Source organism: Malurus melanocephalus, unplaced genomic scaffold, assembly GCF_030028575.1.
Source record: "Malurus melanocephalus ecotype Western Australia unplaced genomic scaffold, MMel_1.1 scaffold_89, whole genome shotgun sequence".
NCBI lineage: Eukaryota > Metazoa > Chordata > Aves > Passeriformes > Maluridae > Malurus > Malurus melanocephalus.
This window is the reverse complement of record NW_026623321.1, coordinates 1,603,066-1,617,892: the sequence shown is the minus strand read 5'-3', so window position 1 is coordinate 1,617,892 and position 14,827 is coordinate 1,603,066. Positions and strand designations below refer to the sequence as shown.

Below are 14,827 nucleotides of genomic sequence, written 5' to 3'. Positions count from 1 at the left end.
AGCCACGCCCCCTTAGCCACGCCCCCTGCCCCACCCGCGTTTCTCCCCAGCCAGGCGGGGGTCAGACAGGAGCCAGCGGGGTATTTCGACTTTTATTTTGTCCCTCGTGTATTTTGGCATGTCAAGGGCACACAAGGGGAAGCGCTGCTCGTGGCCCGCCTTGCTGCCCGCTCCACGCCCCCACCCGGCAGGGCGGGCAGAAGGAACCCCCCCCATTCACAAGCCACACGTACACACAAGCCCCCTCCTCTCCTTCCGGACAGCAAGGAGGYGGCATCATTCCACCAAGCAGCGAAGCACTAGGGCTGTGTGTCACGGGGGTGGGGACAGTGAGGACATTTCGTATAGAAACAGATATTCCCAACCCCCCGAACCCCCTTCACTCATGTCCACGGGGGCTCCAGCCCCAAGTCGATTAGTCAGTGAGCTCTTGTCTCCTCCTGTGTCTCCAGAGAGGCCGTGAAGGGACGACTGGGGAAAGAGGAGCAGGGAAGAGAAGGACCCTGCTCCCACCTCACTACCCCCACCCCTTTCCCCCCCCACACCTTCAGCCCACTTTCCCCCCACCACACACAGCAAGAGGATGTTCTAGCTGGGAATCCGCTGATAGAAGTAGATGTAGCCCAGGTCCTTGGGGGGCTTCTCAGAAGCACAGACTTTCTGGTCGTTGTAGATCACCCACCTGCAACAGGCACAAGAGGTGCTCAGGAAAGTCGTTCTGTGGTTAAGACACAATTGGATTCCATTTACCTGCTCTCAGCCCCAACCCCYCAAGAGCTCTGAAGAAACAGGGGACGACGGGGACTTAAAGCAGTACCTCAGAGCTCCTTTACACTGTGGAAATCCTTACCTGCCATCTTTCTTGATGTGACAAACGTAATGTCCACACATAGTTGAAGTGCCCATGTGGCTGATGAAGGCAAAYAGCTGATATTCTTAAAAGAAGGAGGGAAGAGAGCATTGTCAGGGAAAGATATCTTATTCCCTAACACACTGTGCAAGGCCCTCTCTAGAGAAGGATCCCTAAAGGAAGCTCTACTGGGTAATAATTTGAAACTGGATCACCATCAAGTGTGTCTGTGAGTGGTCTTAAAGCCAAACATGGAGGGAAACAGGAGATGGTAACTTCCTTTTAGCCTTTTCTCTTTCAGCTTTTTATTTGGGCCGTGGGTGCTGGATGGGTAAGGCAGGGATTCCCCCTCCCTATGGCACCCAGGAGCTGAGCACCACTGCATCAATTGTGTGTAGTCTGGAACTGTTTTTTCAGTGGAAACCAAAACGGAAAAAAACCCTCCCAGRACCACTGGATAAAAGCAGTACAGCCCTTCCTGTCTTTCACTTGATAGCACTTCCCTTGCTCCTCCTCTTATTGGCTTCCAGGTAATTCTCATCCAGCCTGAAGGGTCTAGACTACTTTGCCATTCCTGCCCTCTTCCTCCCTACTTCCACCTCTACAACCAGTTTGCTCTATTAGAGCTATTGCTGCTAAAACCTGCAGTACCGCATGGATCAGGAAGGACTAAGTCATGCTGAGTTTGCACCCCAAAATCCACCTTCCTGTGGCTTGGAACTTACTTCCAGGCCCATCGCGCACTTTAGGACCCACAGGGACAGATTCAGAGATGGACTCGGCTGCCGAGCGCCCCTCTGAGATATCCATAGCAGCTTCTGCATCAAGGTCATCAATGTGACTAAAGATCCAATCCACAGCACGCTCCAGACTGTTGTTCTGGAAGGAAGAGAAGACAGTGAAGTCAAGAGTCCCTGTTCCTGAGAAAATCCTTGCATTCTGATGCCACCCATGTCTCTCACCGTGGCTCTAAGCGCTTTCATAGCCTGGTCCCGGGAGAAGCCCATGGAGACAATGGTGGCCACACTGTCTTCTGAAGGAGGGTCTGGGCAGGTAATAGTTGACCCCGGTCCACTGGATCCAGGGAGAACTAATGGGTTAGCAAAGTCTGCAGCGGGAAACAGAACACAGCCCAGAGTAGTTAGATCTCTYTGGTACAGTTCAAGTCCAAACTACTTCAGTTTTCCACTGTGGTAGTGGGACACAAGCACAATGGCTCAGGAGCAGTAAGCTTCACCAGAGCCATGTGGCCTCATACCTGGATCGTCCATGTGTGACATGACCCAGTTCATGGCCGCCTCAACCCCGCTATTCCCCGTGTAATACACGGCTTTGCGGCAGGCATCCATGGGAAAGCCCATCTCCACCAGCTGGATAATCACCGACTCATCCAGCATGGGTGCTGTGGGAAGACAGGAGTTAGAGCCACCCACTCCCACCCATCCCTGCTGGCTCCATTTTGTCTGGTGTCACACAGCCTCCAAAGSCACCACTTCACAGCTTTATTTCACACCAAGTTTCATCTCTCTGCTTTTTCTTCAGAAGAGCAATCTCACACGGAGGCAAAGAACAAAATGACTCAAACTATGAACTTGGGAGCACTGGCTCTTCTTTAGGCTCCAAACCCAACCTCCCACTGCAGTTTGTGAAAATTAATACCCCTACCAATTAAATCCTGTATAAATCCCAGCCCTGCCTCCTCTAAATGCACTGGACATGCCACCCCCCATCCTGCACTGAACAGGAATCAACAAACTTCCTTGCATAACATCCTTGCATAACAGGCATGCAAGGRAGGCAGCTGGCAATTGCTGACAAAAGGACAGGGAAAGTCTGAGCAAGTGGGAAACTGCTAGCATGGGACACAAGGCAAGGAGAGCAAGGAAATGAGTTGGGAAGAGGAGGAGAATCACTAACATGTCGGAGAGGAGAAGTGAGGGGAGCAGAAGGAGTCGTCGTCCTCGTTGCCATAGAACCCCAGGCTACCTTTGGGCTCATCTGGTGTCACCAGTGGGGGTGCGATGTCCGGCATTTCTTCTTCTCCATCCTGCAGCCCCGTTCCCTGCAGTGCAGAGATATCCAGCTCCTCTGGCATTTCAATGGAAACATCTGCAAGATATGGTCTAGCTCAGCCTCTATATAGGAGCAGAAACAAAGCACTTGGCTGGGAGATCTGGAAGGGTAAGTCCCTGGGGATGCCTGCAGCAACTTTTGGGATAGTTACTTTCCTCTTGGCAGTAATGACCACAATATCCRTATTTGACTCTCAGTACCTATTTGCTCTGTATTTCTCATCCTTCTTACCGAGCTTTTTGGGCACCCAGTCCAGACCGAAAGTGAACTTCTTGATCTGGATGACCAGATAATCTGGGAAAGATGCAAACCGTGTTGTTCTGAAAGAGACACAWAGTGTTTTTAAATACTTTGTCAGCAATGATTGAGGGCATGTAGCTGATTCAAGGAATGAGTTAGTAGGGCTGAGCCATGTCCTGAGCAGGCTGGGGGATACACCTGTCTGTGCAGCTCTCCTGTCCTGAGCTTAAAGTTCCTCAAATACAGGACCATCTCTAAGGCAGAAGCCCTAACAAGATGAGATGGAATGCAAATTTTGGGGATGAGAAAAAACAGTACATATTCTCTACCTTCCAATGCCGTGTTTTACAAGCCTGGTTTTTGTTTAATTAGAAGTCTAACCCTTAAGGAATGTAGTGGAAATAAAATCTTTTATTAGACCAACAGATAGACCTGCAGGAACCGACAAGCTTTCAAGCACAAGAATACTTTTTTAGATATGAAAGAGAAGCAGTGAATTTTAAGTTAACTGAATTTGATTAAACATTATTTAGTTAGAYAATTTGAGAGAGAAAGTGTCTGGAATCTCTGAAACAGAGTGGAATGTTTTGAASGGAGAAGCACCTATGAGAGAGACACATACTCATTACTAGGTGATAACTGCAACATGCTGTAGAACTAAATTAAGCAACAGTAAAGTGTTTGAATACAACTCAGTAAAAATTAAAGCAAAATGTTACATTTCAATGTGATTTTTTTTATAGTAGCTATTGCTTAATATAGGAATATTTGTTAGAAAAACACTTCCAGCTCTTTGAAGACTTTCACTGCAAAAGAACACTCAGTAGCATCRTGGCAGAAAGCTGCTTACATTTGTAATCTTGTCACTGCAACTTCACACTGTTGCATGTGCTRCAGGCAGTGAGAAAAATTTAAGCTGTTTTTTAAGCCCTGCTACTAGCATTTAAGTTAGCATTCCTTAAAAGAGTATCCATTGCACTCAGCGTTCTGCTCAAATCTTAACAGTTAAAAATTTCAAATTTTAGAAATGGTACAAGATCAGTATCATCATACAGTCAGTGCTGATTCCAAAGCTAAATTTTAAATTTACAGTAAAAGCYARTGGTTTTCTGGARTAYCAGTGTATTTCCATAGCCCCTCARCAACTGAAATCTGAGGGTTATGACTTCACTAGCACTGCTGTTCTGCCCACTGAGGGCAACCACTCCAGCCCTGATGGGACTTGTCCCCTCTCTGCTTCAATGTTCCACGAGTCCCAGGTGTGGAGGACTACAAAGCTTCAGTAATGCCCCCCCGCCCCCAGCCACTACAGAAAGTTGCCAAGAATGCAGCTATGGTCAGTTCATCACAGCTAAGCTGATCACACTTACTTGAGAGCCACAGACTTGGCCTGCAAGGCTGTGCTCCAGAAATCATCCACCTGCTCTGGAGCTCCATAGGCCTCTAGGCAGGAGCTGAAAGGCACCTTGGCTCGCACCAGCTCAGGCAGCGGTTGCTTCTCCTCCTCTGCCTGCCTCTTCTTCTCCTCATATTCCAGCAATTCATCTGGAGAATAAAGCAGAGGAGTCAAGGACCATGTCTGGGTACCTACATAGCAACTGATGTAAGCTACACCGGAGGCAGAACAGGCCTATAGATACAGGCCATYGAGAACAGAGCACAACTTCCAGAGCACTGTTCTCTACTGCAGCCACTCCTGCTTTGCTGCTGAATCACAGCCCAGCTTGTGGTGTCCGAGGGAAAGGCTCTAGAGGGACATCACCRTGTCACACCACCTCGGAAGAAATCAGCCCAATCCCACAAAAGCACGAGAAGGATCTGGCCTCAGAAGTGGCAAAGAAGTCCCTTTCTCATTTAAGGAGTTCTGTAAGAACAGTACAATATACAAACATAGGRTTTGCTACTGTTCTGGTCTTGGCACATTACTGACCTTTGTTGAGTGCAGCATCCATGGGCACAGGCAGCTGCATAATATAGTCCACACGCTGGGTATATTTCACCTTTTCTGTGGCCAGGCACTTCAGCTTCTCCTCCACCAGRAAACGGAAGACCTCATTAGGGTTCTCCGAGCTGCGGCAGTTCCTCTGAAGGAGAGATTAGGACCGATGTAGCATCAGAATGGTAGAAAAAATGATCTGTACTAACAGTGATGCCATGTAGGACATGGCTGAAAAGTATTCACTTCTGTACCAGTCCCCTGGAAAAGACAGCAAAGAGGAAACTAAAGCCAGCTTCTGTACTCCAGGAAGCCATGGCATTCCTGCCCCTAAAGAAAGTTTACATCTCCAGCTGTGCCACTCCCAAGAAAGATTTCTCCAATGAATCAGCTCTGAAAACAGGGCCAAGCACCTCTCCTTCTCCACCCTGGGTGCTAGCCAGCCCACTTCCCTGTGTTCTCTCCCTCTCTGCTCCAATTGCCAGATTCTCACCTTCACTCCTCACCCCTTGCTGCRGGAAGAAAACCAAGCTGGACTTTTCCACAATTTGAAAGATAGACTCAACCATTACCTCCACCATGTTGATGAAGTGCAGAAAGAATTCCTGGGCATCCTGCTGTCGGTTAGTGGAAAATTCTGGGTGCCCCTTTCCAATGAGAGACTTAAACATGCGTGGAGCAATGCCATTTTGCATACCCTGCAAATAACAATGTGGAAGAGGAAGGTGGTCATAATTTGCCAAGCTTGTCTCTTTGCATGTAGCACTCTACTCTTAGCCCCACTTTTCTTCAGGTGACAGGGCTTGGAACAAGCCCCAGCAGATGTCTTCAGAAAGGCTTCTCCCTCCTTTGCCTTGTAGCACACACAATACCTCATGCAACACACACATCAAGAGGATGCGAATCCAAGCCTCACCTTCTGATCAGGCTGCTGCTCCCCATCTGCAGAAGCTGGCTTTGAATACTCTCCAGAAAGCAGTCCATGTCCTAGTTTGGCTCTGGAACAACAAAAGTCACTGTTAGTATCAATGCTTCTTCAATCTCACATGCTCCAGGAGACACATCAACCCATCCAGCTTTAACACTGCCATGGGCTGTCAGTCTCACAGATAGCAGCTTTCACTTGTGCACCAAAGTCATCTTGTTGTGGTCTGCTCTCTGGCTCCAGGAGACATCACTGACTTCTAAATCACCAGGACTTTTGGGTGCCAATCTCAAYCACTGCTTGCACACTGAGTAGAACATGAAGGAACAGCTGGTGCTGAGMCACACAGCAGCTGCACAACAGCCAATCCTAGCTGCAGCCTGATGCGGGGAATGGAACAGTGTCTGACTGTGCAGGAGACAACAGGGCAGAGAAATTGTCTGAGCCAGAAATAGCACTGCTGTGAGCAGACTGATCACGTTTGCCCAGAGGAAAGATTGACTGCATGAGGCACTTAATGGACAACAGTATGTGTTCAGTGATTTCTTTCTATGCCCACACCCCTCTGCTATTCCATTTCACTTCAGTCCTTCTCCACCATTAMTGCCATTTGTCTGGAACAAACCTGACCAATTCCTCCCTTTGCCCAGGCAATAATCTTTCTGGCTGCCTCACCTTAACCCCCTCTCAGTGAACACCTCACTCCAGGCTGCCCAAAATTAGAATCCTCTCATACCACTGAACTCCTTTTCCACAARTGTTACCCTTCGTTCCTCCACCCCAAACTTCCACATGCTCTTTTCTTGTTTGAGAGTAGCTGTTGCAGATTTCATGCATTTAAAATGCAARCCCCTTCCAAATCTTGTGTTCCTCCTGCATATTTTCCTGCACAGTACCTCTTGAGGGAAGCATCTTTAGGCACACATAAATTATCCACTGAGAATAAAGATACCTAAATCTTCATATCCCCTTGCTCTTTTCCATTTCCCCCCATTGCAGACAGCAAGCCCCCTTTTGCTGTTATGCAGATGGAAGCTGCCTCCCAGAAATGCCCCCAGTTTAACTGGCATAATACACATAATACATTTCAGAGCTTCTCATGAACAGTGCGTGCACTCTGTCCTCTCCACCTAGGGCATTCAGCTGAACTTGATTGGCTTAGATCCTTATTGATCACTGAGGATCAACATCTCTGGTGACAGGCAAGGAAAGAGAGGCGAGGCTTGAGGAAGAACTATGGAGCAAAGTAGCACAGAGGGGATGCATCCAGGCAGCCTCAGCCTTCCTTCTCTCACCAAAACACTACGTACACTTGTGTGCTGAAGTCCTGCGTGGGGTCCGAAGGTGCACTTTGGAATATYTTCTCCAGCTTGTCCACATACCTGTAGAGCAAAACAGAGCAATTTAAGGGACATGCAGGTTAATCTAGTAAAATTGCAGTTCTAAGTATGATTACTGCAACAGAAGCTCCCAGCTCTAGGAGACCTTTGTACTGATCCCAGACTAATGGAAAGGAGTGATTACGCTCACTTACTTTCTCTGGAAGTCTGGGATACTGAACAGCACCTGCATCACAGAATTGAGGTAGCAACTGTTGCCCAGGTTACGGATACCAGTGTACCCAGGCCCATAGAGGGGCTTGAGTTGAACGCCAGACTCCTGGATGAGCTCCCACTCCCCAATGCGCTGGTTCATGTCTATTTCCAGTTCTGTCATTGTCTTGTCTGTCTGCAGAGGGAAAGAACAGGAAAAATCCTCAAAGAAGACTTAAGAAAACATCAGAGGTATGAAAAGTGCGATGCGGTAGAGAAACAAAGTCAAATTCATTCTGTTTTATTCTGTAAGTAGAGGAGGAAGAAACAATTGCCTCCATATGTATGAATACCTGGGACAGAAAGAGGAAGGAAAAGAAATATGGGAGAAATYTGAGGCATTCACTATGAAACAGCATGGAAACCACACCCTAACAAAAAAAGTTCTGCTATCTGGAAGCCTCCCTGCCCACAGTACTGACATATAACCCAAGGAAATTAACCTGAGGGACATGAAACAAAGGCAAAAAAGACAATCAAAGAAGAGAGGCAGATGAGACAACTCTCTGTGTGACAAAAAAAAAAAAAAAGCCCCAGGTTTTGGTTCTGCACAGCCACAGAAAGCTGGAATCCAGCTAAGACACCTCAGAGCTGCTTCTCTCTCCCTCTGAGCCTATGGAGGACACCACTTCCTCCTCACCTTCTGCATCTTGAGCATGTCAATCCCAAAGTGTGCCAGGTGTTCTGCCAGGTTGGGATCCAGCACCATGTCATCCTCGTCATAGGAGTAGACATCTATGCAGGAAAACAGGAAAAAGAGAAACTTAAAATGACGTGTATCTCAAATTCACAGCTGGATGAAGAGAGTGCTTAAAACTGGGAGTTCTGACAAACTGAATAGTTGGGGTTTCTGCCCWTTCTCAGCAGAATAACATGACAGACAAAATATTGAGATTCCTCCAAAACATRTGACATAACAACTTTGGACCAATCAGGGTACAGAAGTACACCTTKGTGTGGAGTAAGGAAAGTGGGTTACCATGCATATACTCTCCATTCAGGATTTGGACACGCAATTCTTTGATAAACACCGCACAGCAGAAAATCASATGGCAACCTGGATAACTATTCTAAAACCTTCCAATTACAAGGGAGGGGCAGAGGAAGGTAAGGTTTTATCAGCTCATTCTTTGCCTCACACAAGAAGCAGGTTGGAGTGGGAAAGTTCACAGTGGGATGACACTGCGTGTTCCAGGTCACAAGATGGCCAGCACCACCCTGATAGCTGGAGGAGATCTGCACCAGCCTGAATGGTGCCTGGCATCCCTAACCCTGGGAGGATCTCCCTTCTCACCTGCCCCATCAGGAGTAATTGTTCCCAGTTTCACAGCCAGTGGGTAGCCRGTTTCTCGGTAGTGCTCGACTGCGTGGTTGTTGCCACCACTGCCATCAAAGTAGCGGCGACCACAGAGGATGGCTCCATCTGTCATGTTCAGCCACAGRTTCTCCTTCATGTCACACTTGCTGCACTTCCAGCCACTATTGACAAGGAACAGAGGAAAAAGGTCAGAGTGAAAACCTCTGGGTTCTACCTCCCAAGCCCTCTCCATTACTGCCCACTGYAGTATCTGTAGTATAAGCAATCTCATTCCTTTCTTTACTACAGAACACTGAGCATCCCGAAATACCTTAGTGTGCCATCCCCCCTGAATTTACTATGACAAGGCACACTCAGAGACTCACAAAAGGAGTCTCATCTACTGCTGCAGTCCAGCACAGGAAAAGGGCCCGGGACACAGAGTGACACAGCTGGTTCCAGTACTATGCTCACCACGGTGGGATGCGGACATCGTTCTGAAGCTGGTGCAGGGAAAAAGCGTGTTTGGAAACACGGCGAACCTCCCCATCCCAAGCCTGCACCTCCTGCTTCCGTGAGGCTGAATCAGCTGTCAGGATGGCCTCAATCGCACTGGCAATCTGGAATTAGGACAGCAGGAAAAAACATGAAGGGCCTACCACAGTAAGGGCACAAGAAAGGAGCTTCCAGTGCCACAACACTCCACATTTTGGCAAGTCAGTTGAGACTTTTGGGAGCCTCAGTTACACACAAGCTAGGACTCTGAAATACACGGCACTGTGTAATCACAACAATCCTGCTGAGATTGGCAGGACATCTGCCAGCTGAGACTTCACACCAGCTCTGCAGGATCCCTTTTACAGGGCAGTTTTTTCTTTTCTGTAATAGTACATTTCCTCATCAACGGTAAACACTGCCCTGCACCCAAACATACCCTGTCTTTGACCATRTCTGGTAGCCCCTCCAGCCCATCACGTGGAATATCCAAATGGTCTGGGAAAATGACTATTTTTACGTCTTCATCATATTCAAACTTTTCTTCTGTGATGTCAAATCCACCTTCTACACCTACAAGAAGAAAAAACATTGTGGTAACAGGTGAAACCAAAGAGCTTGAAAAGCCTCTTTCCCCAGAGCTTACATGAAATAAGGCACCATGACTGAGACAAAGATCTAAATCAGTGATCCACAATCTTACTTCCACTTCTGGATCCCACAGTTTCTGCTGGCTGTGTGGACTTCACAGGAACAATTAAAAGCCTAGTGACAATAGGTTTATTTTTCCCAGCTTTTTACAGAGACTTCAAAAATATTTCCAGACTCTGACTACAAAAGGAAGGAAACCAAACCTGCTCTAGAGAGGCACGGGCCAGAACAGAGCCAAGATAAAGCACTGGTGTTCATCCTTCACCAGAATACTCAATACAATGATGGAGATCATYTTGTAACCCCAGGCAAAGGCCAGGTCTACCAGCATCTTTAAGAAGCCAGCCTTTCTTTCTTGCCTTTTCCAGAAAGGATAGTTTAAGAGTCCTGCACTCAAGCAAGAAGAACCAGGAGCTCCTCTGGAACCAGAATATCCAGAACTGCAGAAAGAATCTTAGCACCTAACTGTGCTTTTCAGAGGTTGCAACAGAAATGGAAGATCCATACATAAAAGATTATTTGCCAGCTGTAAAGAGTCATCATGGATGCTCACCAAAACATCTGCAGTTTCTGCAGGTTCCCTCATCTACAGTTTTTGAATTACGTAGGTACCCAGAGGAAAACCTTGGCATTCCCTGTTCTCCAGGCATTAACATCCTACATCCCAAAAGGAAACAAGCAGATGGTACATGGCTTATTAGCAGCCTAAACCTCCTGTGTTTTAAAACTGAATTTCCTTTATTTCTGGAAAAACTGCATGCTGTGACTGCAATAATCTCTGCAACAAATATCTGAACATTTGTTGYAGCTGCAACAAATCTCTGAAGGGAATAAAGCTTTTGCTGTTCCGTGCCTCTGMCTCAAGAATCCTGTGTGCAACACAGCACTGACAACCACTACTGTATTTCCTTTAAACATTATTGTCAAAAATACCCGGTCCCATGGTATGTCCTGCAAGTCTCTCCAYAGATACCTGGAATTTTTACAGCACAAACTGCTTATATGGATACAATTATTTTAGAAAATGCTCACCAGCATCATGCAACAACACACCTAGATAATCCTCTTCTGTGCCTCTTCAGCACAGTCCAGAGATTTCCTGTCACCACTTCATAGAGTAAAGCAATACACAATCTCCCAGGGCATTACACAATTCCTGAATCCTAAACAAACTAAACCAGATTGGTGAGGTCCCCTCAGGTGGTTATGTGAACCTTCCAAAGCTCCAGATGAGGAACAGGTCAATGGCCACCAGCTTGCCCTGAGGAACACTGCCTCCCTTTCCATGGTGGTACCTAAGCACAACATACCACAAAAGTCCATCAACCAACATGCAGGCATAGGAGGCAGGCACTGTAACTTTTTTCCTCATAAAGAGGGGAAAGTGAGGTAGAGAGAGACCATGAGCTACATTTTGCAGCCAATGATGTTTTGTWACCAGATCTTTCTAGTACTTTAAAGAAAATCTCCCATGTCAGGATTAGCTAAACCACCACAGTTCAGCTAAAATGAAGGTATAAGAAACTTCTCCTGAACTTAGGACTATTGTCTTAAGGGATAAYAATTTATTTTATTCTCTCCTGCTCCATTCCCACTACTAAGCTGCTATCACAGGCAGACATTTGCCGACCCACTGACAACACTTGCTGCAAGATTTCTGTAGGATTCAGGATTCAGAAATAACTCCTAATGCAGACCAGGTCTCACCCCCCCTAAAGCACATAATCATATACATAAAAGYACTGGCTACCTGAAGAAACAGATTCCAGTCTCAATTTTGCTAGAAGCAATCTSTGGAGCTCTATTCAGCTCACCAGCAAAACAGGGAGCAGCTGACACTCTTAATAGTGGTGTTTGTGCTCTGGCAGCAGAGGAGTCACCAGGCATCTACACCAAGGGAAAAGTGAGCCAAACACAAGACGTTTATGGTCCAGAATCTGTATTTCCCTCTAGTGATCAGCTTCTAGCAAGCCARGAACCTGTTACTGCTACAAATGTTTCTGTCCTTTGCTTTATGTGTCTCCATAATGGCTCAGAAATTACCAGCTGAGACCACTCCAAACATGCAGCATCTCCACTGATTACCATGACAGCCTTCCCAGTCAGTGAAAGACAATAATGGAACACCAGCCCTGTTCTTCCAAAAAGGCAAGATTTTTTATAGTTTTTATGTTTTATTTATGTTTTTATGTATTTCTTCCAGTGCCAGCCTTATAACAACTATTGACCCAAAAATGTTAATGCAGCATTTCCCATAAATTTCTTCCCCATCTATATGAATAACACTAGTTCAATATCTGAGGAGCTTGAAAAATAACCATCTGCAGGAACTTCAAACTGTTCTCAGACATCTATTTTCTCAAACTTACTTCAGCCCCACGCTGGGCACATTGTGTTTAAGCAACAGGCCCAGTCTGGTTATCCCCACACCAAGCTGAGCCAGGCACGTGGAGTCAAGGCAGGGGATACAACATATACTTATCAATGGAAAACAAGATGCAACTTTAGACACAGAACCCAATTACCACCTTAATGACTGTTCTACAGAMATTGCTCATCTGAGACACAGTGGAAAACATAAAGTGTGAATTTGGCCAGGGACACTAGACAARGAGAGTAATGGTAAAAGAGACKAGCCAGGCAGCTCCAGAGGGCTGTCTGAACATAAGGACCACACAGTGCTTCCTTACCAATAGCCAAGCGAGTTGGTTTCTTCCTTGGGGGATCCCCAGCACTGGAGTTGGTGTCATCTTCCTTCTGTCRCATTGAGAAGAAATAGGGAAAAAAGAGTTAGGGGGAAAGGCATGCTGTGGAAAGCCTTAGGATTGAAATCAAGCTAGTCTGAAAACAGAAGGAACTTCGGCAGAAATAACGTGGGAAATCCATATAACAATTCAACATAAGCAGAACTGAAGCACTGGTATCCCTTAATTCATCACAGAAACATCAGTTGTATCTGAGGAAACAGTATCTGAGCGCACACAGAGACACAACCCAGCTTTCAATTWCAGAACAAGTTTAAGCGTATTTATYTTTTACCGGTTTACGTGTTCTTTTGAGGTGCAGGTAGACCCGCTGGCCTGTTTTCTGATAGTGCTTTTCCACATACTGCTTCCCAAAGCCCAGGAACGTGTTCATGCAGATATACAAGCCGCCATCTGACTCCTGGAAGGAAGGAGGGACAAACTGAAGGGAGGTGGTAAAGAATGCCATTCCAGCTGCTAGGATAGGCATGGAAGACTAGTCATTATTCATTAAATCATGGAACAACTCATTCCTACATACCAGCCGTGAGTAGCTAGTAAGAAATAGGATGGCAAGCCCCAGCCTGGCTGTCCCAGAAGAACAGGTACTCTGGTTATGATGATGTATTAAAAAAACTATTGGCCTGCTCATKTATGGCAGAATGCTACCAAATCAGGAAAACCCTGAGCTTCCGCAAGAGTCGATCTTATACAAGGCCCTTAGTTCACAAGTTCAGAGCACAGTACAATCATTACCAGCAAAACTGTGGCACCCTGTCCAAACGTGTGACTCCCAGTGCCATCGGGAATGCTGCCAAGCTACAGCGTGAGGTAGGTTAACAGACCACTGTTTACTTTTGCTGTTGCCATCAAAAGCCTGTGAGCAACTTGGAAACAGATACAGAATGTGCCCCCACCATCCCATCGGCATCTGGAGAACACCGCACTCATTCAGCCGATACCCCTTTCAAACTGAAGGGGTAGGGGACCCAAATGAAGGGGTTGGAAAGGAGAGAAACCACTAAGAAGTTCTCAGAAGCTGCTGGGACTGAGTCAGAGTGGGCAGTGCGTAGTCAGACATCACTGTGGAGGTCGGGGAGGGAAAGAGAGCCAGGATTCCATGTGCCGCGTCCTCGAAGGACCCGTATCTTCCAGCTACAGCTYCTTTCTGCTGGGCTGGGCTCTGCCCGGACGGGCGTCCGCGGAGAAGCCCAAGGGGGACCTCGCCCTCCCGCCGCCTTCGCCCCCCCAGGTCCACTTAGGCCGGGCGGGGGTAGCGCAGGAAGCGCAGGGATGCCGGCGGGGTGGAGACGACTGGAGAAGGGACCACTGCCATCTTAATGACACAGCACCGCCTCGCCCCCCGCCTGCCGGGCCACGCCGCGCGGCGAGGTCCGGGGAAGCGACTCAGACCCGGGCAGGGCGSGACCCCCGGCCCGCCCCCCTGCGCCAGGGCGGGCCCGGGACGCGCCCCGACCCCCCACCCCCCGCCGGACTACAAGTCYCGGCGAGCACCCTCGCGGAGGGTTCGGGCCGGGAGCACCCGCTCTCCAGGGGCTACCCGGTGGGTCGGGCCGTCGCTGATCGGGGCAAGCGCCCTGCCCACGCCCGCCCCGGCCCAAGAACTACAGCCCCCATCGCGCCGCGGGCGGGCGGGGCGCGCCGCGGGGCACGCCGGGCGCTGTAGTCCGCGAGGGCCCCGCGTCCCGCCCGGGAGCGGCCGCGGCGGCCACCGGGGAACCACAAGTCCCGTGAGGCCCCGCGCGGGCAGCGCCCCGGCGGGCGGTGGGGTGGAAGCCGGCCGCGGCGGGAGCAGCCCGGGCGGTCGGGCGGGCCGGCGGCAGGGSGCGCTTACCGGCGTGTCGAAGGAGAAGGCGCACTCGTCCTTGTGGACGCGGTCGCCGGCCTTGGGCACCCGGATGGACGGCAACACCGACAGCAGCGCCTCGCTCAGCTCCGCCATGACAGCGGCTCACCGCGGCACCGCCCACAGCCCCGCCCCGCCCAATCGCAGCCCAGCGCGG

At 48.6% G+C, this 14,827-nt stretch overlaps 3 protein-coding genes across 4 annotated transcripts in view; 2 read left to right on the top strand and 1 right to left on the bottom strand.

Moving 5' to 3' along the window:
* MLF2 (myeloid leukemia factor 2) overlaps positions 1–14,827 on the top strand; it is a 195,610-nt gene that overhangs the window by 80,147 nt on the left and 100,636 nt on the right. The window lies entirely within an intron of this gene.
* Positions 1–14,827, top strand: part of PHB2 (prohibitin 2) — a 96,914-nt gene that overhangs the window by 79,594 nt on the left and 2,493 nt on the right. The window lies entirely within an intron of this gene.
* USP5 (ubiquitin specific peptidase 5) lies at positions 60–14,820 on the bottom strand. 2 transcript variants are annotated; one of them, XM_057368222.1, is made up of 20 exons: positions 14,659–14,820; positions 13,099–13,224; positions 12,750–12,816; positions 9,848–9,981; positions 9,388–9,533; positions 8,911–9,095; positions 8,257–8,351; positions 7,559–7,752; positions 7,335–7,406; positions 6,016–6,097; positions 5,672–5,797; positions 5,094–5,247; positions 4,534–4,708; positions 3,155–3,243; positions 2,768–2,959; positions 2,109–2,252; positions 1,813–1,958; positions 1,576–1,729; positions 851–935; positions 60–682 (listed from the first exon to the last, which is right to left on the bottom strand). In XM_057368222.1, exons 1-20 carry the CDS (start codon positions 14,764–14,766, stop codon positions 589–591), a joined length of 2,568 nt encoding a protein of 855 aa, XP_057224205.1. In that variant the 5' UTR covers positions 14,767–14,820; the 3' UTR covers positions 60–588. The 2 variants fall into 2 exon arrangements, with proteins under 2 accessions (XP_057224205.1, XP_057224206.1); XM_057368223.1 differs by having other exon boundaries at positions 61–682; positions 2,837–2,959.